This window comes from Pleurodeles waltl, chromosome 5 (assembly GCF_031143425.1).
Source record: "Pleurodeles waltl isolate 20211129_DDA chromosome 5, aPleWal1.hap1.20221129, whole genome shotgun sequence".
In the NCBI taxonomy this organism is placed as follows: domain Eukaryota; kingdom Metazoa; phylum Chordata; class Amphibia; order Caudata; family Salamandridae; genus Pleurodeles; species Pleurodeles waltl.
Window position 1 is genome coordinate 1,819,365,619 of NC_090444.1, and position 24,196 is coordinate 1,819,389,814.

Below are 24,196 nucleotides of genomic sequence, written 5' to 3' on the forward strand. Positions count from 1 at the left end.
ACCAGCCTGTCATGCATAATTGTGTGACTGGCACAGGTATCTCTCAGGGCAATGGCTGGGATTCCATTCACATGTAGATGGTGGAAGTGTCTATTCCCCTCTGAAATCTCCAACCCACCTGTGGGGTCTACTTTCTAGTTAAAGGGTATGAGGTCCGCCTCATCTGAGGAGTCATACCCAATGGCTACATTGGTTACCCTTGAGGATTTGTTAGTAGGTTTGCTTTTGGGGCAAGAAGTATCCTTAGTGTGGTGCCCTGTCTGTCTACAGTTGTGGCACCATGCCTTAGTGGCATCTCAGTGTTTACCCTGGTACCCACTTTTGTTTTGTGAGGTGTCTTGGGGCCCACACACCTGGACCACTTTTTGGGGGCCCATAGAGGATTATTTTTCTTCATTTGTAGGAGTATCACCCACTTTCTCCTGGGAAGGTTTTGTAACCACCTTTTTTTAGGTCATCTCCAGTGGAAGTCTTGGTCAACCTGCTCTTGACCCAATGGTCTGCCTTCTTTCCCAATTCTTGGGGAGAAATTGGACCTAAGTCTACCAGATAGTGATGCAACTTGTCAATGAAGCAGTTACTTAAAAGGCGTTCTTTCATAAACAAGCTATGAAGCCCATCATAGTCTTGCACTTAATTTCCAGATACCCAACCATCCAGTGCTTTCACTGAGTAGTCCAGAAAATCAGCCCAGGACTGGCTCGAGGTTTTGTGAGCCCCCCTGAACCTAATTCTATACTCCTCAGTGGTGAATCCAAAGCCCTCAAACAGGGTAGCCTTCATGGGGTCATAGGATTCAGCATCTGCTCCAGTGAGTGTGAGAAGTCTATCCATACACTTAGCAGTGAACAATTCCTAAAGGAGTGCTCCCAAGTGAGACTTTTTCACTTTTCTCATTCCACAAGTCCACTTAAAGGCTGTGAAGCACTTGCTGATATCATCACCATCCTCATACTTGGGGACCATCCCTTTGGATTCCTTAGCTCTCTCACCCCAAGAAGGAGGTAAGGGGTGAGGTTGAGTTCCACCACCATGTCCTCTGAGCTGCTCATTTTGTTACTAAGGTTGCAGCTGTTTTTAGGAAGTAAAACTACTTCTAGTTACTTACCCCTCAATATAATAACTTTTTTAATGTTTTAACAACTGCTAAAGGGGACTTAACCAAGGCCCTTGCAGGACTTTTAAAAATTTAGAAAAAATTGTCAATTCAAATATCACTTGAATCTAAAGGCAATTTTAGAACTTAGTCATGGGATCAGATATTGGTTGAGTAGTCCAGCAAATGCAAAGTTGTAGACCGTACCGCTGATCCACCAATTTAGGAAGCTGGCTCTGTATATACTATATTAAAATGAATTATAGTGTGCACAGAGTCCAGGGGTTCTCCAGAGGCTTAACAGAGACTAACGTAGATAATACTAATGCTCTCTTTTGTGGTAGTGTGGTTGAGCAGTTTGGCTTATCAGAGGGTAGTACAAAGCATTTGTTGTACACACAGAGTCAAGAAATGAGGCACACACTCATTGACTAACTCCAGGCCAGTTGTTTTTATGTAGAAAAAAAATATTTTGTTACTTTATTACTAGAACCAGAAGATCATTGTTACAGGTAAGTAAAGTTGTAAGTAGGTATCAAGCATATGTATCAAAAGTGCCACATGGGGCCTGCTGGGCGCAGAGGTTAAAGTTAGCCTTGCGTTTACAATGGAATCCTATGAGGACTAAGGGCGCTTGGTAGAAAGCAGATTGCAGGTAAGTACCCATGGTTCCAGGACACAGGCCTGGGGGGTTTAGGTCAGCACCGGGTGGGCCACAGGTTCACACCAAACACACACACTCAGCGGCACAGAGTGGCTGAGTGCAGGGTGCAAACACAGAGCTGGGCGCCCTGAGCTTTTTAATGGGGACCATGGGGGTCAAAAAACAGATGCTGCAGGCTGGGTCCAGTGGGTCGGTTCTGAAAAACCAAAGGCTGGACAGGCAGGTGAGGTGCCTGCTGGACGTTGCTGGGAGGGGCACATTCCTATCCCTATTGGTCCCTTTCCTCCCAAACCAAGATGAAGGATTTTGCAAGGAGGGGGTCACTTCAGCTCTGGACCCCTTAGGGCTGATCCTAGCTGGAGAGATCACTCCTCCACTAGCTAGAATCCCCCGGCGCACTGTAGCAGGATGCCTGAGCCAGAGCCATTAGGCTCACAACCAAGTGTTATAGTTGCTGCAGGGGGGAGTTGTGAAGCACCTCAACCCACAGCAGGCTTTGTTTCTGCCCCTAGAGAGCACAAAGGCTGGCACACACTGGTCATCCCTGCACTAAAGAGTTGGTGGAATACAGGGGGCATCTTTCAGATACCCTTGTGTGCATTTTACAATAAATCCAACACTTGCGCACTTTACAATAAATCCAACACTTGCATCAGTGTGGGTTTATTGAGCTGAGAATTAATACCAAAGCCTATGTACTCAATATGGCCACACTGCACTTACAATGCCTAAGAATTGACTTAGACACTGCAGGGCATATTACTCATGCAGTTATGCCCTCACCTGTGATATAGTGCACCCTGCCTTAGGGCTACAAGGCCTGCTAGAGGGGTGACGAATCTATGCCACAGGCAGTGGTTTGTGGGCATGAAACCCTGAGAGGGATGCAATGTCGACCTTTTCTTTTTCTCCCCACCAATATACACAAGCTGCAATGGCAGTGTGAATGTTTTTGGTGAAGGGTCCCTTAGGGTGGCACAATACATGCTGAAGTCCTTAGGGACCCTCTATGGCCACAGGGCCTTTGGTACCACTGGTACTTTTTACAAGGGACTTATCTGTGTGCCAGAGGTTTGCCAACTGGGAAAATATTGGTACAGTTTTAGGGAAAGTACACAGGTGCTGGGCCTGCTAAGCAGTATCTCAGCACACAGATAATCAAGTTAGCATCAGATATCAGGCAAAAAGTGGGTGTGGGGAGATACTGCAAACAAAGGGCCAGTTTCCTACAACTTGGACTTAGAGGGGCCAGGAATTGATGAATTTAGGCCCGACGCATAGTTGATTCTGGATTTCGGATTTCTTTTCTTCTAGCAGCAAGCTACTGCTAAGTCTTGGAATTGTCCCAGGGGCCAGTATGACAGCAGGTTTAAGAGAAATTATTTGAAGGGGTATTGAGGCTTGAGGGTGCAGAATGTTGTCAGATGTGGCCAATGGAGACAGAGGTTTACTGGAATGTTATTGTTTATGGCTCTAAAGTGGAGAAGTAACAGCACTCAACACAAGGACTTACACTTGAGTCAATCACAATCTGTGAAGAGTTGGTTTCTGTAGAGCACAGATAAGAGGTTGGGCAGTGGATATGCAGAAACAGAATCTCATTAAACATTGCTTAATTTACTGATTTTTTAGGATGACGTAGGGGGCCTTCCTAAGGCATTCAAATGTAAGAGAATGCTGCTATACAAATCGATAGGTTATGTTTTTCAATCTTGATTAGTTGTCACCTAATGGGATGTTTATAAGATGAATTAAATATTTATTTCTCTTTTCTCTTCATTTTTTCTTACGTAAATGAGTATCGTTTGACTTTTTGATTTTCTACAGGGTGGAATTTTCCAAATTTTGACAGTTGTAATTGTATAGTTTTTTATTTTTGGGTTTTCTTTAGTTATTGTAGATTTATTTTGGTTTGTCTTTTATTTAGTTTGTTATTTTGTAGACTTAATGGTATCATATTTTCTTTGAACATGCATACACTTTGTTCAGTGAAGATCATTGTTGGTGTATTACAAAATAATACTGTTTCCTGTTTTGAGCACTTTCCTGGGTCGTGGGAATGAAACAGGCGAGGTGCACTTCCTCAGGAAATCAGCAAATATATTAGGATAAAGCCCCATATTTATCAAGGTTTTGCATCCCTTTTGTGTGGTGCAAGGGCAACGCAAAACCTTGATAAATGTGGGCAAATTCTAAATTAGATTTATCAAACCATGCAAGTCCACTTTGTATGGCCCTGTGTGGCTTGATAAATGTAGGGTAACATAGTGCACCATAAATCACTGCCTTGCCTTATGCTGGGACATCGGAGATCACACACATCCACCCTTGCATTTCCACACATTCCCAGATTTATCAGCACTGGTAGACTTGGGAATGCATCAGAACTGTACTTTTTCCCACCGGAGGCACAACAACGAGAAATATCATTTTCTCCTCATTGTTCCCTGTTTCTAACTGTGCTGCATTTTGAAGCACACTTAGGAAGCTGAAAATGCCTCTGAGGATTGATAATGTGGAGGAAGGTGTTCCTTCGTGCACAAAACAATCCTGCCTACAAAGCAGGAATAAACCATGTAATATTAAATACAGCACATTCCTGCCTTACCCTTTTCTCGAAACCCAGAAAGGTGGCTTGATGCGCAAAGCATTGCTAAATATGGGACACTATTTTTAAAAGGACTCATTAAAGCACACCGAGAATTTATTTTGACTTTTCAAGGTTTTGCACAAAAGAGTTTTGTTTGGTGATTTCCCACAGCAGTGGAGTAAACTGAAAGCAGCCAAGCTCAGGCACATTTCCTCTTGACTAAGAGCACGACCAAAAACAGTTTGAGAACACATGAGGTCAAAAATAACCACAACCACTACAAGCTTGTAAACAGGAATTTACTTACAATCAGATCAAGAATTCAATAACATGGGCTATCCGACCCACTTTGTCTGCCCCTGCCTGTTAGAGATTAATCCTACCTGGTCAGGGTAGTCAGCAGTGAAGGCCATGATATAACTTCCTTCCGCTCCCCTAGGCACCCCCCTAATGCATATATAGTTTTGGCTGCTCTTATTTTCCAGATCCTCCTGCTTGGTTTGCAGTTCTATCTGTTGGTCCTCGAGTGCCATTATTCGACACCACAGCATGTTCTGATCCTCAGATCGGCATCGACGGTTCATTCTAAAATGTCCACACGCCCCCCGATTTCAGAGACATGTATGCAAGTTTTGTAGTTTGTTTTGAGCCAGCCTATTTCTGAGTGGATATCTTGTAAGAAAAAATTCATATAGTCTTGTGAGGGAGGCACTGTGGTCGAGCTGAGCTTCGTGGCATAGGAGTGGGGGGAGGATCCGTTGTCCCTGAATCCGCTGGGGTGGGGTTGTTCCACAGGGAGGTCACTGAATTGTCTTTAGCAGATTTGGGGCACGGCATCGTGGCTGAGTTCACGGGGTCAGGTGCAGAAAGCCAAGACCAGCTCAGTGCTCACCCCTGCCTCGTCACAGTGAGGATGCCTCATGTCTACCCAGCTAGACACAAGGCTCTTTGGCAGGGCTCAAGATGATCAACAGGCGGGCAAATGATTGAGGTGCCTCAGAGGAGAAGACAGTTTTCCCAGCATGTCGCGAGTGGAGAGACAGAGGGCCCATGTCAGTCTACTTTACAGGGGGAGTGCAGGCCCTTCAAGAGTTCACTCTAGCCAAGGAGGGCAGGTTGGGGTACCAGAATGGTGTCAGCCCCCGTGAGCGCATTCTCATAAGTCCCCATGGATGTGACCCCTGGGTTCGTCTCCCCGCATCTGGTCTACCCCCAAGGTAAACAAAGAGCGCCAGTCTTGCACCTCAGACCAGCCCCCCACTCTAGGCTGCAGTAACTCACAGGTAAGGATGATCGGGGGAAAGGCTTCAAGCACCAATTAGGCCACTGATCCACCCCTGATACGGGGATCGAGGTGACCAATAGGAAAGGGAAAGGCCATAACGTTAACGTTCATCAGATGCAGAGGAGGACACAGCCGCACTTCCCACTCCTGCCACTCCACACTGCAGAGCCATACTGCCACCATGTGTCACAGCCCTGATGAGGGCAGGGACCGTAGCTCTACTTGAGTGTCACTGGCTGCAGAGAGATAGCAGCAGGAGCAAGAAGGGAAACTTGCCGCCACCCCCAACCCTCTCCATTCTCCGGATGGTAAGCTCAATCCAGCCACTTGTGGTGAAGCAGCCCCCACGGATCCAAGGCTACAGCACCAGAGCTCGCCCATTCATCTAGATCTTGCTTTCACTCCCATGGCCTTGAGCAGAAGAGCTCCTGCTCGGTCACCGAGGCAGCAGCAGGTCACCCCTTGCTCCCAGCTCAGAGGGTGGTGTAGTAGAAGGGGTTGTACCAGTGTGCCCCCGGTTCTGTCATAAGAACACCAGAGTCAGTGGGGGCAGGATTGCACAATCTCCATGGCATCACGTACTCTTGCCGCCGAGCTGCCTCTTGCGGGGCTCCCAGTGAGCCCTCAGTGTACCTGATCTGGAGTGCGCAGGTCATCTGCTCAGGCACGTGCCCGCGCAAAGCGAGCGTGGCTGTTGTTACCTAACAGGTATGCCGCTGAAACTTCGCCTCCGTCAGAGCAGCTCCACACGCACAGGCAGGTGGTAGTGTATGGGGCCCAAACCTCGCATGCACCCACTCACTAGAGAGCCTCTCTGCTGGGATGCCCCAGCTTACACGCGCCTGTGGCCACAGAACGCAGCCCGGGTCTCACAAGATGGCTACTCAGATAAGACTAGGCTGTGGCAAAGAGCTTGCAAACCTGTCGCCCGGACTGCAGATGCAGGAAGAAATAGCCACTGCCCCATCTGGCAGATGGGAGGGACCGGTATACCGCTGCGGCAAGCAACGCTCAAACACTGCCCCTGTACTGTGGATGATGCCGGAAACCCTACGAGGGACCCGGAGAGCAGACGTGACACATCCTACTCCAATTCACGCTATGCCTGAGTTCAAAACTTTTATTCATGCTCTCATACTCTTTCATATGGATTGTAGAAATTCCCGGCTTCATGGCAACCCAGACTTAGGGGCATCCTGCACTCCAAAAACAAACAGCATAAGCGGTCTGAAGAAATATTACTTCATCATTCCCACCCTTATTGTACTCATGTGGCCTTTATTGCTACTCATGCAATCTACAGAAACAGCAGCAGCATCTACAAAACCATCACAGCTTGCATCTTGGCACACCTGCAGCCAGGACACCATCATACTGGAGACAGACAAATTCAGAACAGAAAAACCAAGGCAACATGGCTTCCCTCTTTGGGCACCCAGGATCTGGAATGCCATCCCTGTATCCATCAGGTCTAACCATTATGTTCCAACTTAGAAAAACTCTGAATACAACACTGTTTTAAAGAACACAACATCATAACACCATATAAATGTACCTTCATTCTCAGAAACCAGCTGTTCCTACAAACATGCATTTACTATAACTTTTGCTTCAAATCTCTTCAGCACTTTTGACTGGGTTCACAACATACAAAACCCATGTATTTACATACATATCTGCAAAACTAGTCGCTCTCTTGTGCAATTTATTTAGTTTGTCTTTATTCTTGTGAGAATGCATAGGGGCTTGTGGAGCACTAGAACCCACATCTTGCTGCAGTAGCAGCTCAAAATCAGTCATGTTGTGGGACACAAAGATGAAGGAAGAAATTGCAACCACCTCATGGTAGCTCTGATCACCCTCAACTCCTTGCTTTAGTTTAGGCCCTTCAGAAATTGGGAGCCCTAATTTTGGATAGAATGATAAAATGAAATGGGAAGCTCAGATTCCGAAGTCTAGCACCAGTATATGCAACAAAGTCAGCTAAGGTCTGGAGAAGATCTACCCGACTTTTGTGTGTATTTAATTGCCTCTTCCAGCAATTGGCAAAGAGCATGCATGCTATTGGTAACTTGTGGACTGTCCATGGAATTGAAGTTGGCTTTGACCCACCACTGTGGTAGATCATTTCACCGGCTTGTGAGAATCTGGGAACTTCGACCAGACTCTGCATATTGCCAATAATTCAAAATGGGGAGTAGCTCTCCACCCTTGTGTACCAGTGGAGACCACTCCCTTGTTGACCCTCTTCCAGAAAAAGTTTTAAGAGTGACTGTGCTTCCCATTATCCCATCAATAGTGATTTCTGGAGAAAAGCTTGCAACACAAGGAGGCAGATAAAATGTTAACAGGATGCTGCTGAGGCATCCTTATTGTTGATGAATTCAGAACCATTTTTGAAGAAAAGTTATTTACCTAGAAAGTAACTTCCCTCGATCCTAACATTTATGGATCAAATCTGTTTATTGATTTCAACATATAAACATATAAAGTACAGCACATCGTAGTATGACAAACACAATGCAGTACCTCTAGCCAAAAGCTCTAAATCGGCCCATAGAAATCCATCCCCTGTGTAGCTATGTCAAAAGGGACCTCCCATCCGCCCCCTCCATGCAACCCTATGAACAGGTGGGCCACGTGCAAAAGTCTGTAGCATTGCGAAGCAAACTCCTTACATTGTAATATAAAGCATAGAAATAACTAATAAAACACCAACATTGCTTCCCTTAAAAGGCCCCGTCATCCTGCCAACTCTCTGTTCCCCTACCCGCCCCCCCGCATTACCCCAATCCCTCCCAAGATCCCTCCAAACAGCCACACTCCCAGAGGTTCAGGTTAGCCCCAGTACTCTCAGATAAGCCGGGCATGTCAGCTCAGTAAATTCTGTGGATAAAATCTGAAGGAACGGTCTCCATAAGGTGTTCAGGTCACCTACCCGCTGTTGAGAGGCAGAGTAAGCTTCTCCATTGCCAGAATAAACCACAGCTTCTGCAGCCAGGACAGATATGTCGGTACCCTGTCTGTGCCCCATAAAGCTAGAATCAGCTGCAGCTCCGCATTGAGGGCCAGGGCCATCTGCTGCCCTTTTAGCGATCGCAGAGGAAAGGTGAAGGGATTAGGCAAACCCAGCAAGATGTACGATGGAAATCTAGGAATCTTAGTATTAAACGCTGTATCAACACCGTCTATAATGCTCTCCCAATATCTGTGGAGTTTGGGGCAGGCCAAAGTAAGTGCACAAGTGTACCCATGCCCCCACACCCCCTCCAACAGAGGCTAGACTTAGTGGGGTCCCATGTGTGTATCCTTGCTGGGGTGTAGTACCAGTAGGAGGTCACCTTATATGCTGTCTCCGTCCCTGCTGCATTATGGGCCATATGATGTATTCTATAAAAGATACTGTCCCACTCTTCTTTTGAAAGCTCCCTTTCCAGCTCCTTCTCCCATCTCAACTGTCCCTTAGATTTAGGCAGACGCCCCTCCCCCTGCAATAGCCTGTAAAGCTAGAAATTATTCGTTTATCATCCTTCTTCATCAGGAGCCATTTCTCCAACGGCGTTAGCGGCCTATCTATTATTGCTCTATTAGCCGGCAACGGGGCCCAGTGCCGGATCTGATAGTACATCATCCTGTCCGCCTCTGTCAAGCCATATGTCTCTCTCATCTGGTCGAAGGGAATCACTCCTTGCTCATCAAAAAGGCTCCCTACCCTCTTACAGCCCCCCACATGCCACCGTCGCAAAGCTTTCACGAGCAGCCCAGGCTCAAAGTCAGGATTCACACCTATAGGGGTCATCGGGGACGGAAACGATGTCAGCCCCAACCGACCACCCACCGCATCCCATATACGTAACGTTGCACCCGTGATCGGGGAAGAATAGAGTCCCCCCGCCCTGTGTTGACACCGGAGCCCAGGCTCCTTCCATATATGAGAGCCCGCCACCGCCTGGTCCATAAAGCACCAATGTTTCTCAGTAAGTGGGCGGCTCCACTCTAAAAGAAAACACAACTGTGTCACCTGAAAATATCGCAAAAGGCAGGGAACCGCAAGGCCACCTCCCCCTTAGAGCGATACAGAACCCATAGCGAAAGGCGTGCCGGTCGACCCTCCCAGACAAATCTCAGAACCGCCGCTTGAAGAGTCGCTATCGTCCAGGGCGGAGGAGTCAGGGGAAGCGCCTGGAACACATACAGTATACGCGGCAAGACTGTCATCTTCACCGCCGCCACCCTGCCCAGCCAGGACAACTTAAGTCTCCCCCAAGCCTCCAGGTCTCGCTGCACTTCACGAACCAACTTCGTATAAATCAAGCTCGCCGTCTTTGCAGCAGAAGGCGCCAGATCAACCCCTAGGTAGGAAAGCCGCAAGGACGACCAGAGAAAGGGGTATCGGGCCCTCAGATCTTCCTCATGTTCCGACCTTATTAACCGACTAAGGACCTGGGACTTCTGCATATTCACCTGGAATCTCGAGACCAGGCCAAACTCATTAAGTATCCCCATAAGCGCAGGCAGCGAAGTCGCGGGCTCCGCCAGGGTAAGGATTACATCATCTGCATACAAGGTAATGAGATGGTGATTGCCTCCGAACTTCACGCCAGAGATCAAAGGGCTGTCTCGCAGACGCTGCGCCAGGGGCTCCATGTATAGCGCAAACAAGAGGGGAGAGAGCGGGCATCCCTGTCGAGTCCCTCGCCTAATTGGAAACGGCAATGAAAGCGTAGCATTAACTCGGACCGCAGCCCTCGGAGACTGGTAGATACATCGGATCCACGTCATAAAACCTGGGCCCAGTCCAAAATGCTCCAACACTCTAAAAAGATAGGGCCAGTGAACCCTATCGAACACCTTCTCCGTGTCAGTAGAGAGGAAGAGTGCCTCCCGGCGAGAACGATCCGTTTTGTCTAGCAAATGAAGCAATCGCTTCGTATTATTGCTGCACTGTCGGTGCGGTATAAAACCTGCCTGATCCGGGTCAACAAGACCCGGTATAAAGCAATTAAGGCGATGGGCGATTATTCCTGTGAATAGTTTGGCATCTATATTCAGGAGCGAAATCGGCCTATAGGAAGCGCACTCCTCTTGGTCTTTCCCCGGCTTATGTATAACTGCAATGGTAGCGTCCAGCATACTGGGTGTTAGGACTCCCGAGGTCTGGAAGGAGTTGAAGAGCTGCACCAAAAGCGGCACAAGTTCCACACAAAAGGTCTTATAAAAAAGTGCCATAAAACCATCTTGGCCAGGGGACTTCCCCACCCTTAGGCATGAAATCGCTGATATGACCTCTTCAGCCCTTACAGGCTGGTCCAATGAAGACGCCTCCCTCTCCTCAAGAGGAGTGATCGCTATACCCTCCAAAAATGTATCCGGAGCCCCATTGCTCCGTTCATCCGCCGCATACAACCCCTGGTAAAACTCTGCAAACGCCTCCGCAATCTGATCACTCGTTTGCACTTCCATTCCTGAAGGGGAACGGACAAGCTTTATCGTCGACGGTGTGCACTGCGCTCGTAACCGGTGCGCCAAAAGCTTCCCACATCTGTTTCTCCCAATGTAATATTTATGCTTAAGACGGGCTATTGCATACTCCGCCATGTCCCAATCTAGCCGTTTCAGCTGTTGCCGCACCTTCTCCAACTCCCGCCAAATTCTGGGCGCACCAGTGGATTCATGGGAGCGCTCCAATACCGACACCCTTTGTTCCAGCTCTTCCCTCATCTTACTCTTTGCTTTATTATCTCTAGCGGACAGCGACATCACCCCCCCTCTCACCACCGCCTTCAAAGCCTCCCACAGAGTCTCCAAACAGGTGTTCCTGTTGTCATTAAAACTAAGGTAGTCCGTGATTGCACACCGGAGAGACTCCACCGTTGCCCCATTCTGAAGCAACAAATCTCTAAAGCGCCAGCCCGAAGCACCCACCCGGCCTACATCCATAGTAACCTCTACAGTAATAGGAGCATGATCCGTCAAGGCTCGAGGCCCAATCTTGGTGGCTCTAACTCAGGAGAGGAACTCCTGCGAAGCCAGAAAAAGCCGTGCATACGTCTTGGTCGCTGCTGAGTAAAAGGAATAATCCCTAAGCGTGGGATGCGCCTTCCTCCACACGTCCTCCAAACCACACTCAGCCAGCCACTGATGCCCCGCCGCTGTCAATGCCCCCGTCTGCCCGAAGCGGTGACCAGAGCGATCCAGTTCATTATCCATCACCAAGTTAAAATCTCCCCGCACCAAAATGGCGCAAACCGGCGAGTGTAGCATCGGGGACACAGCCTGTCTCAGGAAGGTTTCCTGCTGAGTATTAGGAGCATACAGGGAAGCAATAGTAAAGGAAAAGCCCCCGACCCTTCTTCTAATAGCCAGAAACCTTCCCTGCACCTCATGTATTTTTGCCACTACTTCCCCAGAGAAGGACCTTGAAAGCAGTATCGCAACCCCAGCATGTTTCGTGGAAGCTGAGGACCAGAATTGTCTAGGGAACCACTTTGAGCGCGTGCAATATGTGTCCTTATGCAATAAGTGTGTCTCCTGTAACAAACAGATATGACTCCCAGACTTCTCAACTTCCCCTCGTCCTCCTCCATCTCCCCACACATCTCTTGGGACTTCGTCGCCGGAGGCCCCTCAACAGCTCCACCTGGCCCGGGCGTGCTCCAGTCAGCATTTCTCTTAGTGACCGCTCCTGCTTGGACTTGGAGGCCGCCATCGCTCCTGTTTTTCTGCTGCGACCGTGCTATCACCCAGCCAGGGCCCCTTCGCGGTCTATCCAAGGGACCACGCCCCCCAGTCCTCTTATTCCCACCAGCAGCCACTGACTTTTCGCTCCTGGACTCTCTATGGCCACACGCCACACAGTTGCTTTCTATAACACCAGTTGGGGCCACCGCGGGCCGACCGCACCGCCGATCAGCGGCCCAGCGCCACCTCGCCACCTCAGGCCGCTGCACTCCAGAGCCGGGGCAACCCACAAGCACCCCGGCTCATCCCCCTCCTCGTCCGGAGGCCCTGTCCTCCAGGGGAGCCAAGCAATGCGGGCACGTCAGCCTCCAGGGGCCACCGGCGTTCCGTTCCGTGCCGGGGCCCCGGCGCAGCCCTCACTGCGCCACAGCACCACAGCCCCCTCCTGGGCTCCTGCCGCGACTTCACCCACGGCCAAAGGACTACCAGGACCCACCACGCGGCCCAGTCCCCCGCGCCGTGCTCACCGGCAACAGGCGCGGGCCCAGGCCTCGCGGCTCCGCGCCTCCGTCTCTCGCCGCCGCAGGTGTCCCCGACCCCCTTGGGGCACCCTCCTCTCCTCGGCACCGGTCACAACCTCCGGGCACCCCGGGCCATCGATCTCCGGGGTCGCAAGGCTATTTTCTGAGGCCCGGGCGGCGGAGCTCAAACGAACGTGTCCGCTCACACCGCCATCTTGGCCACGCCCCCTCCGATCCTAACATTTAAAGAATAGGTTGGCATATTTCCAGAAGTTTAAAATAGAACTCGGAGGGCTTCTTTGACTTCCTGTCTTTCAAGGCTATCTGAAGATCCTTTTAATACAAAGGACTTGTATTCAAGATTTCAATATCACAAAGTTTTGGAGAATTGAGAGATTTGGATTGACATATGTAGCCCTTATATTGTGCTTTAACCTCAAATATCCAAGCAGTGTATTGACCAGGCTGTATCGAACATAGCAAAATATCAACCTCTGACTTGCAGGATACACACATCTCTGTAGTGGGTGTATTAAACTCCTCAGTTATCTCAACAGCTAGTATCGAAAGTAATGATTCTGCGGCTGTTGCATCATGTTGTCAAAGAGTACAAAGGAAAAAAATCTTTCCAAAAGTTGTTATAACTTCAAGTGTGTTATTGCGTATTTTAATTTGCTGATTTATGTTGTCCATTGCTGCAGAGAATCCAGACCCAACATTGAGTCCAGCTACTTTGTTGAGTGATGCCAGCATTGCGTCCTTCAACATGCCCGATGATGACGAATACTATAACGAAGCCCATGACTACGACGGGCCCTACAGCAGTGATCAGGATTATGATTATGGTGATTACATACTTTTAGGTACACATTGGTGACTGGGCATCAGCTATGTCCCTCATAGTATTTAAAAAGATGAGAAACTGTTCATAGGCTGGGTGACCTGTTTAGTACTAGCATGAAGGAATAACTCATGAACACCTTCTTTCAATAAGTGAAAAACTATTTGCATTCTGCAGCCAAGATTAAGTGTCCTTTCTGGGTTCACTTTTAATTAAAAACTGGTTGTAGAGGATGTTATTTGGATAGTTCGCAAATGTGTCGCCTACTAGACGTTCTGCTTTTTTTCTATGTGGAGTACTTCAGTGCAGAAATGTGGTTTTCCCTCTGCTTGCAAAGTGGAATCATGTGACGTCTAGTTCACTGTGAGAGCAGGTGTGTTATCCTAATGACATCAGTTTCACCTGTCAGTCTGCACACTGATGGGAGAAGAGTCAGGTGCCCACTGTGGTGTAACAAGTACGCCTTCCCTTCAGTCGTTCTAGAATGCCTTGGGCCTGATAGCCTGACATCCTACTGATGAGTCAGGCTTCCAAGCGGCCACCATGAAGCATCTCTGCAGAGGTTTGAAACTGTATGGATTCTGCCCATTAAAGATCAAGAGAGGTGGCGTCTGCCTATAGTCAGTGACATCTTTGTATGCTTTCATGTTGGCGGGTGTATGAAAATATCACTTTTTTGTTCAGTGCATAATGGTGGCAGCACAGGGAGTGGAAAAGTATATGAGTGGATTGAGGGAAATAAAAGAAAATGCATACTGTAGGAGGCTGGCCTGGCTCATAGTGGGTACCAGGTGGTACTTACACCTTGTGCCAGGTCCAGTTATACCTTATTAGTAGATTAGAAGTGTTCTAGCAGCTTAGGCTGATAGAGGTAGCTATAGCAGAGCAGTTTAGGCTGAACTAGGAGGTAAGTAAAATACACAAAATATACACACAAACCAGAATCAGGTAAGTAACCAGAAAAGTAGTGCAAACACCAGAATACAATAGGATGCAATAGGCCTAGGGGCAACACAAACCATATACTAAGAAAGTGGAATGCGAACCACTTAGGGACCCCAGGCCTAGTGTAGTGTGTAGCGGGTCGCTGGGAGTGTAAGAAAACACTAAGGGTGTCCAAGATACCCCACCCCAAGACCCTGAAAAGTAGGAGTAAAGTGACCTTACTTCCCCAGAATCACACTAAAGTCATGATAGGAGATTCTGCAAAGACAACAACTGACTGCAAAGCACTGAAGACAGATTCCTGGACATGAGGACCTGCAAAGGAAGAGGACCAAGTCCAAGAGTCACGAAAGTGTCCTGGGGGGGCAGGAGCCCACTTATCCCCGGATGAAGGTGCAAAATGGCTGCCTCTGGGTGGAAGAAGCTGATGATTCTGCAACAACGGAAGATGCCAGGAACTTCTCCTTTGCACAGAAGATGTCCCACGGCGTGTTGGAGGATGCAGAGTTGTTTCCTCGCAGAAAGACTGCAAACAAGCCTTGCTAGCTGCAAAGGTCGCGGTTGAAGAAAATGGGTGCTGCCCGGGCCCAGGAAGGACCAGGAGGTCGCCCCTTGGAGGAGGAGACAGAGGGGGTGCTCAGCAGCACAGAGTGCCCATGCAGAAGCAGGCAGCACCCGCAGAAGCACTTGAACAGGGGTTCAACAAAACTGAGCATGGCGGTTGCCTTGCTACTACAAAGGAGGGTCCTACGAAGCCGTTGGTCAACTCAGCGAGTTGAGCAATGCAGGACGGAGTGCTGGGGACCTGGGCTGTGCTGTGCACGAACGATTCCTTGCAAAAGTGCACAGAAGCCCTAGCAGCTTCAGTTCACGCAGTACACAGGATTACTGTCTGGCAAGGGGAGGCAATGACTTACCTCCACCAAATTTGTACAGATGGACCAGTGGACTGTCGGGGTCACTTGGCTCCAGCTCCTGTGTTCCAGGAACCGCGCTCGTCAAGATGAGAGGGGACCCAGAAGACTGGTGATGCAGAAGTTTGATGCCTGCGTTAGCAGGGGGAAGAGTCCGTCGACCCAGGGGAGATTTCTTCTTGGCTTCCAGTGCAGGGTGAAGGCAGACAGCCCTCAGAGCATGCACCACCAGGAAACAGTTGGTAAAAGCCAGCAGGATTAGGCGCTACAATGTTGCTGGTAGTGGTCTTGCTACTTTGTTGTGGTTTTGTAGGCGTCCTGGAGCAGTCAGTGGTCGATCCTTGGCAGAAGTCGAAGAGGGAGATGCAGAGGAACTCTGGTGTGCTCTTGCATTCGTTATCTGATGAGAAACCCACAGGAGAGACCCTAAATAGCCCTCAGAGTAGGATTGGCCACCTAACCAGGTAAGCACCTATCAGGAGGGGTCTCTGATGTCACCTGCTGGCACTGGCCACTCAGCGGCCTCCATTGTGCCCTCACACCTCTGCATTCAAGATGGCAGAGGTCTGGGACACACTGGAGGAGCTCTGGGCACCACCCCTGGGGTGGTGATGGACAGGGGAGTGGTCACTCCCCTTTCCTTTGTGCAGGTTCGCACCAGAGCAGGGGCTGGGGGATCCCTGAACCGGTGTAGACTGGCTTATGCAAGGAGGGCACCATCTGTGCCCTTCAAAGCATTTCCAGAGGCTGGGGGAGGCTACTCCTCCCCAGCCCTTAACACCTATTTCCAAAGTGAGAGAGTGTAACACCCTGCTCTCAGAGGAAATTCTTTGCCTTCCTGAGACTGGGCTGCCCAGACCCCAGGAGGGCAGAAGCCTGTCTGTGGGTTGGCAGCAGTGGAAGCTGCAGAGAAAACCCCAGAGAGCTAGTTTGGCAGTACCCGGGGTCCTTGCTGGAGTCCCGGGGATGCATGGGATTGGCACCCCAATACCAGATTTGGCATGGGGGACAATTCCATGATCTTAGACATGTTACATGGCCATATTCGGAGTTACCATTGTGAAGCTACATATAGACCTATATGTAGTGCACGCGTGTACTGGTGTCCCCGCACTCACAAAGTCCGGGGAAATTGTCTGAACCATGTGGGGGCACCTTGGCTAGTGCCAGGGTGCCCTCACATTTAGTAACTTTGCACCTAACCTTTACTAGGTGAGGGTTAGACATATAGGTGACTTATAAGTTACCTAAGTGCAGTGTAAAATGGCTGTGCAATAACGTGGACGTTATTTCACTCAGGCTGCAGTTCCTGAGCTCCCTATGGGTGGCAAAATAAATGCTGCAGCCCATAGGGATCTCCTAGAACCCCAATACCCTGGGTACCTAGGTACCATGTACTAGGGAATTATAAGGGTGTTCTAGTGTGCCAATCAGAATTGGTAAAAATGGTCACTAACCTGCAGTGACAATTTTAAAGCCAGAGAGAGCATAAGCACTGAGGTTCTGGTTAGCAGAGCCTCAGTGACACAGTTAGGCACCACACAGGGAACACACATTCAGGTCTCAACTATGAGCACTAGGGTCCTGGCTAGCAGGGTCCCAGTGAGACAAGCAAAAACAAACTGACACACAAGTAAAAATGGAGGTAACATGCCAGGCAAGATGGTACTTTCCAACACATAAAACATGCAAGACGCTTGTTGAATCGATTATGCAAAGTACTTGCAGATACAATTTAGCTTGCAGGACTGCAAAGGAGTCTGGGCAGTTTTATATGAAGATGGAATAGAACCCCCATCTTATTGTTTACCTAATGTGAAGCTGTCTATGTCCATACCTAGAGAGGATCCACTAATATCTGCTAATTACCTTGAAAGTTGGGAACTTTTGCTCATGTATGTCCACTTTCTAAATGTAAATCAAATGAGATTTCAGATTTTGTTATTTTTTGACCAGGCTATGGCATCTGCATACATATTTGTGAAATTAGCTAACAATGAAGAAATAAAATAAGAGTTGCCTAGAAGAGCATTTTCAATAGTCAAGATATGGTGAGATGCTTGTTCATAGAGATGTTGAAGGCCTTTCTAGGAAGCTTTTCTTTACTTGTCTGGCCTTCGTGAGTGTCATAGAAGATCTCCTCAGAGCCAACCAAAGTCTGAAAGGCTCTATTAAGAAAAGAATAATGAACAGTGTGTGAATCCCCATATCAGCTGGCAAGATTTTCTTCAGCACTGCTAAATAGAGCAAGCTCTTAATGCAATGGCTTATTCAATCAATCATTAGATTTATAAAGCGCGCTATGTACCCGTTAGGGTTTCGAGGCGCTGGGGGGGGGGGGTACCTGCTATCGTTCGAAGAGCCATGTCTTTAGGAGTCTCCTGAAGGTGAGGAGGTCCTGGGTCTGGCGTAGTGAGGTCGGGAGTGAGTTCCAGGTCTTGGCGGCGAGGTAGGAGAAGGATCTGCCGCCAGAGGTCTTGCGCTGGATTCGGGGGACGATGGCGAGGGCAAGGTTGGCAGAGCGTAGTTGGCGTGAGGGAACGTAGAAGTTGAGTCTGGTGTTCAGGTAGGTGGGTCCGGTGTCGTGTAGTGCCTTGTGTGCGTGGGTGAGGAGTTTAAAGGTGATCCTCTTGTCCACGGGGAGCCAGTGGAGGTCCTTCAGGTGGTGGGAGATGTGACATCGGCGGGGTATGTCGAGGATCAGGTGGGCGGATGCGTTGGAGTTGTTGGATGTCTTTAGTTGGGATGCCTGTGTAGAGTGCATTGCCGTAGTCGAGTCTGCTACTGACGAGGGCTTGGGTCACCGTCTTTCTGGTTCCTGTTGGAATCCACTTGAAGATTCTGCGGAGCATGCGGAGGGTGTTGAAACAGGAGGAGGAGACTGCGTTGACCTGTTTGGACATGGTGAGAGCGGAGTCGAGGATGAAGCCGAGGTTTCGTGCGTTGCTGGCTGGGGTGGGTGGGGGGCCCAGGGCGGTGGGCCACCAAGAGTCGTTCCAGGCCGAGGGGGAGCGGCCGAGGATGAGGACTTCCGTCTTGTTGGAGTTTAGTTTCAGGCGGCTGTTGCTCATCCACTCGGCGATGGATTTCAGTCCCTCGTGGAGGTTGGCTTTGGCGGTGTGAGGATCTTTGGTCAGGGAGAGGACGAGCTGGGTGTCGTCAGCGTAGGAGAGGATGCTGAGGTCGTGCCGACGGGCCAGTTGTGCGAGGGGGGCCATGTAGACGTTGAACAGCGTTGGGCTTAGCGAGGAGCCTTGGGGGACACCGCAGATGAGGTTGGTGGCTTCGGAGCGGAAGGGTGAGAGTCGGACTCTCTGGGTTCTGCCGGAGAGAAAGGATGAGATCCAGTTGAGGGCTTTGTCTTGGATACCGGCTTCGTGGAGGCGATTTAGTAGGGTGCGGTGGCAGACCGTGTCGAAGGCAGCGGAGAGGTCTAGGAGGATGAGGGCTGAAGTTTCGCCGTTGTCCATTTGTTGTCTGATGTCATCTGTGGCGGCGAGGAGTGCAGTCTCTGTGCTGTGGTTGCGTCTGAAACCGGATTGGGAGGGGTCTAGGATGGAGTTGTCTTCGAGGTAGTGGGAGAGCTGTGCGTTGACGATCTTCTCGATGACTTTCGCTGGGAAAGGGAGGAGGGAGATCGGTCGGAAGTTTTTGAGATCGTTGAGGTCAGCCTTAGGTTTCTTGAGGAGGGGTTGGATTTCTGCGTGCTTCCAGCTGTCCGGGAAGGTAGCGGTGTTGAAGGAAAGGTTGATGATCTTGCGGAGTTTGGGGGCGATGGTGACGTCGGCTTTGTTGAAGACGTGATGTGGGCAGGGGTCAGAGGGAGATCCTGAGTGGATGGAGTTCATGGTCTTTAGTGTTTCGGCGTCGTCTACGTGGGTCCAGGTGGTGAGGCGGTCGGCGTGGGAGGAGTTGTTGGGGGTGGGGTCAGGCGGAGGTGCGGTGTTGAAGCTGTCGTGGATGGCTGCGATTTTCTGGAAGAAGAAGGTGGAGAGATCGTCGCAGAGTTTCTGGGATGGTGGGACGTCGTTGACGTTGGCGTTGGAGAGCTCCTTCGCGATGCAGAAGAGTTCCTTGCAGTCGTGTGCGTTGTTGTAAAGGCATTCTGTGAAGTAGGAGCGTTTGGCGAGTCGGATCAGTTGGTGGTGTTCGCGGTTGGCTTCCTTGAGGGTAGCAAGGTTGTCGGGTGTGCGCTTGAGGATCCATTTTTTCTTGAGTTTCTGGCAGGTGCGTTTGGAGGTGGTCAGTTCGTCTGTGAACCAGGCTGTTTTTTTCTTTTCTTGGTTGACGGTGGGTCTCTTGAGTGGTGCTAGGATGTTGGCGCAGTTGAGGATCCATTGTTGGAGGTTGATGGCGGCGGAGTCCGGGTCGGTGGGGTCGGGTGGTGGGTTTTTGTCGAGGGTGCTGGTTAGTTGGTCTTCAGTGACTTTTCCCCAGCGGCGGTGAGGCGGTAGTGGGGTGCGGTGGTGTTCGGTGTTTTTCTTGAAGGTGAAATGGACGCAGTGGTGGTCGATCCAGTGGAGTTCGGAGGTGTGGCTGAATGAGATGTGGTTGCTTGCAGTGAAGAGTGGGTCAAGGGTGTGGCCGGCGATGTGGGTGGGTGTGTTGACCAGTTGACGGAGTCCGAGGTTGGAGAGGTTGGTGGTCAGTGATGCGGTGTTGGCGTCATTGTTGTTCTCCAGGTGGAAGTTGAGGTCTCCCAGGAGGATGTAGTCTGAAGAGGCGAGGGCGTGGGAGCTTGCGAGGTCGGAGATGGTGTCACTGAAGGGGGCTCTTGGTCCTGGAGGACGGTATATGAGGGTTGTGTTAGGGTCCGTGTGGATCTGGAAGTGGAGGTGTTCGGCTGTCTTGAGGGTGTCGTCCGTGTGGGTGTGGATCTTGAGGGTGGATTTGTGGGTGATGGCTATTCCTCCGCCGATTCCGTTGGTGCGATCTCTTCTGATGATCTTGCAGCCGTCAGGGATGGCGATGGCGATGTCTGGGGCCGAGGAGTCGTTCCACCAGGTTTCGGTTAGGAAGGCTACATCTGGGGCGGTGGTGTCGAGCAGGTCCCAGAGCTCGATGGCGTGCTTTCGTGCGGAGCGTGTGTTAAGGAGGATGCAGTGCAGGTGGTTTGTGTTGGTTGTTGCAGACTTCGTTGTTCTGTTGCAGGTGCGGCAGGAAAAAGGTCCTTTGGTGTGCTTCGGGGTGGCCTGGAAGCATTCTGTGGAGGGGCCAGGGTTGAGGACGAGGAGTTCGCTGGCCGAGTAGCGAAAGGTGGGGATGCGGGGGCGTGAGGACCAGGGGGGGTGGCGCTGGGCGCGGTCCAGGCGCGGACGGGCGCAGACGGGCTTGCCTCCCTCCCGCCTCCCAGCTGCTCCTCCCTCCCCCCTCCCTTCTTAATGGCTGGCGCTGCGCGTCGCGAGTGAGCGACCTCTGACCTGTTTTGGTCCAGAGCTCGCCCCCCACGTCCGTAGCACCACCCTGCTGTCTCGTGCCCCTGGCCCCCGTCCACACTGCTGCTAGCGTGTTCGAGTCCCGTGGCTTCTGCCGCTTTTTCGCCGCTCCTGTAAGTGTTTTTTCCACTTTTTAGCGCCTGCCTCCTGGCGCTCTAGCCCCCATTTGTACCCCTCTGATTGCTGTATTCCATTTGTATTTGTGCCATTTTTGCCTAGTTTTGTGACTGTTGTAAACTGTGCCGTATTCTTTATTGTGCCTTGTTTCCTGGTATTTTGCCCCTTGTGCGCTCCCCCCCCTGCCTTCTCTCACTGCCGCTGCCTCCCCGCGGCCCCGCCCCCCTCACGCCCCCATTCACCGCTCCCTCCAGCCTCCAAGCTGCTCCTCCCTCCCCCCTCCCTTCTTAATGGCTGGCGCTGCGCGTCGCGAGTGAGCGACCTCTGACCTGTTTTGGTCCAGAGCTCGCCCCCCACGTCCGCAGCACCACCCTGCTGTCTCGTGCCCCTGGCCCCCGCCCACGCTGCTGCTAGCGTGTTCGAGTCCCGTGGCTTCTGCTGCTTTTTCGCCGCTCATGTAAGTGTTTTTTCCACTTTTTTGCGCCTGCCTCCTGGCGCTCTAGCGCCCATTTGTGCCCCTCTGATTGCAGTATTCCATTTGTATTTGTGCCATTTTTGGCTAGTTTTGTGACTGTTGTAAACTGTGCCGTATTCTTTATTGTGCCTTGTTTCCTGGTATTTGCCCCTTGTGCGCTCCCCCCCTGCCTTCTCTCACTGCCGCTGCCTCCCCGCGGCCCCGCCCCCCTCGCGCCCCCATTCGCCGCTCCCTCCCGCCTCCCGCCTGCTCCTCCCTCCCCCCTCCCTTCTTAATGGCTGGCGCTGCGCGTCCCCTAAGCATGTGTAGTGTCAGAAAACAACCCTCCTTATCCCTCACCACCTTTGAGGCAGAGGAGCAGAAGCCTGCTTTGCCTACTGTACCCACCCCCAGTGTTTTGGTATCTGTGTATGCCCAGTATTGCAGCGGGTTTCGGGTGAGCCATCCGATGGCTGTCCGCCCTATATGATGGGTCTTCTGAAGGAGGACAACGTCCCAATCCTATTGTATATTTGTCCCTATATATGTTTGTGTTTGTTAGGTGAATTGAGACTGCAAACATTGAGAGAGCAACCTAGTACCTGTGGTTAGAGTCATGTTTCCGGGGAGAGTGCGTTGGCAGTGTAAAGTATGAAGAATTGTGGGAGAACAAGGCTTAGGGAAGAGGAAGACATCCCGCACCATCTCGCACCCCCACCCTCTCAGGGCAAGGAGTATCTTGGCTGGGCAGCCCGTGGGGATCATAATAGTCCAGTGTTCCAACTTAGAAAGTGGGCGGGGTGTGTGCCTCCTGATTGGAGATGACAGTAAGTAATGTACAACGTATAGGATTCAGGTGCAACATTCTCCTCCAGGTCTCGGGAGGTTGGCCCGACATGGTGAGATCCTGCTTGCGGAGTCACTCTCCTGGGGTGTGAATCTTGGGGAGCTGGCCATCAGTCATAGACAGAGTTCAGACATGTGGGAGTAGTCTGGGCAGTCTCCAGGCCCCCACGGGCCAGCACATCCATGGTCTATTGGTGTGCAAGTCGGGGAGGCCACAGCAGAGGAGGAGGCCCACTTATAGGAGAGCTGCTGCATTAGAGGGAGCCAGAGCTGTACGGAGCCAGAGAAGGTCTTTCTCCATGTTACGAAGGTGCAGGATGATGTTGCGCTTGTTTTCCTGAGATCCTGCATCTGTTTGTGATTTGCTGGGATGATGTGGCTGCACGGTAGTACAGACAAGGGTGCAGACCCTCTCTAGAGGACATATAAGATGGGGAGGTGTCCTTGTCCTGGGGTGTCAGCTGAGAGCCCCAGCAGATGTTTTGCCTCTTCCAGGGAGCACAGGGATCGTCGTTTGCCTTCCCAGATGAACAGGAAGGCAAAGGGGAGCCAGTTTAAGGTTTTTCTGCCTCCGCAGTGTGACAGGGGAAAGATCCTGGTAGAGTTGCATGCTGTGGCCATGAAACACCAGTTCTGCCTTGCTTCTAGAGGCCCGCAGAATAGCTTCATTATCTGTAAAGAAGTGCACTTCCGTCACGATCTCTAGGAATGAGTCAGGGCGCCCAGGGGCATACGACTCTCGATAGGCTCTGTCCAGGGACAGGAGGGGGGGCCTCCTTCTCTCCACTAAAACGTCTGCAGGTGGTCGGTGGTGAAGGTCATGGCATCCCTTCCTTCTGCTTCCCTGGGCACCCCCATGATGTGTATGTTGTTTCAGCTGCTCCTATTTTCTAGGTCCTCCTACTTGGTTTGCAGATCTACGTATTAGTCCTTGAGTGCCTCTAGTCAACACTAGAGCATCTCTTGGTTCTCAGATTGGCATCAATGGTTCATTCCAAAACATCCACACCCCCCCCAACTCAGAGACATCTCATCGAATGTCATGGATGCATGTTTTGAAGTACGTCTTGAACGTGCCTATTTCTGAGTGCATCTCTTGTAAGAAATGATCCATATACTTGTGTGTGATAGGCACCGTGGTCAAGCTCCCTGGCATGGGAGTGGGGGGAGGATCCGTTGTCTCTGAATCCGCTTCGGGGGCTTTGTTCCACAGGGAGATCACCGGATTGTCTGGATCAGTGGATTTGGGGTGTGGCACTGTGGGTGAGTGCACCGGGTCAAGTACAGAAAGCCAAGAGCAACTCAGTACATCACCCCTGTCTCGTCACAGGGCAGATGCCTTGTATATATCCAGCTAGACAAAAGGCTCTTTGGCAGGGCTGAAGATTATCAACAGGCGGGCAAAGGGCAAGCATGCCCCAGAGGAGAATGAGACAGTTTTCCCAGCATGTTGTGGGTGGAGAGACCGAGGGCCTGTGTCAGTCTACCCAACAAGGGGAGTGCAGGCCCTTCAAGAGTCCAGTCTAGCTGAGGAGGGTAGGTTGGGGTACCAGATTGGTGTCAGTCCCATTTGGGGTAATCTCATAAGTCCCCAGGGTGTAGCCACTAGGTTTTCCTCGCATCTGGTGCACCCCCAAGGCAAGCAAAGATTGTCAGTCAACACCTCAGACCAGTCCCCCACTGCCAGGCTGCAGCAACTCACAGTTAAGGATGAGTGGGGGAAAAAGACTGGCCTGAGGCCCTTGCAAGCTCCAGTCAGGCTGGTGATCCACCCCTGGTACAGGGATCGAGGTGACCAATTTGAAAG

At 50.8% G+C, this 24,196-nt stretch overlaps 1 protein-coding gene across 4 annotated transcripts in view; it reads left to right on the forward strand.

Moving 5' to 3' along the window:
• Nucleotides 1–24,196, forward strand: part of RNF8 (ring finger protein 8) — a 292,936-nt gene that overhangs the window by 263,161 nt on the left and 5,579 nt on the right. For 2 of the 4 annotated variants that reach the window (XM_069236312.1, XM_069236313.1), the window contains one exon: nucleotides 13,539–13,682. The exons of 1 other annotated variant lie outside the window; for it this stretch is intronic. In XM_069236312.1, the coding sequence (XP_069092413.1) occupies nucleotides 13,539–13,682 (144 nt within the window). Of the gene's footprint in view, nucleotides 1–13,538; nucleotides 13,701–24,196 lie in introns of all 4 variants that reach the window. One more of the 4 variants, XM_069236311.1, reaches the window with a different exon arrangement.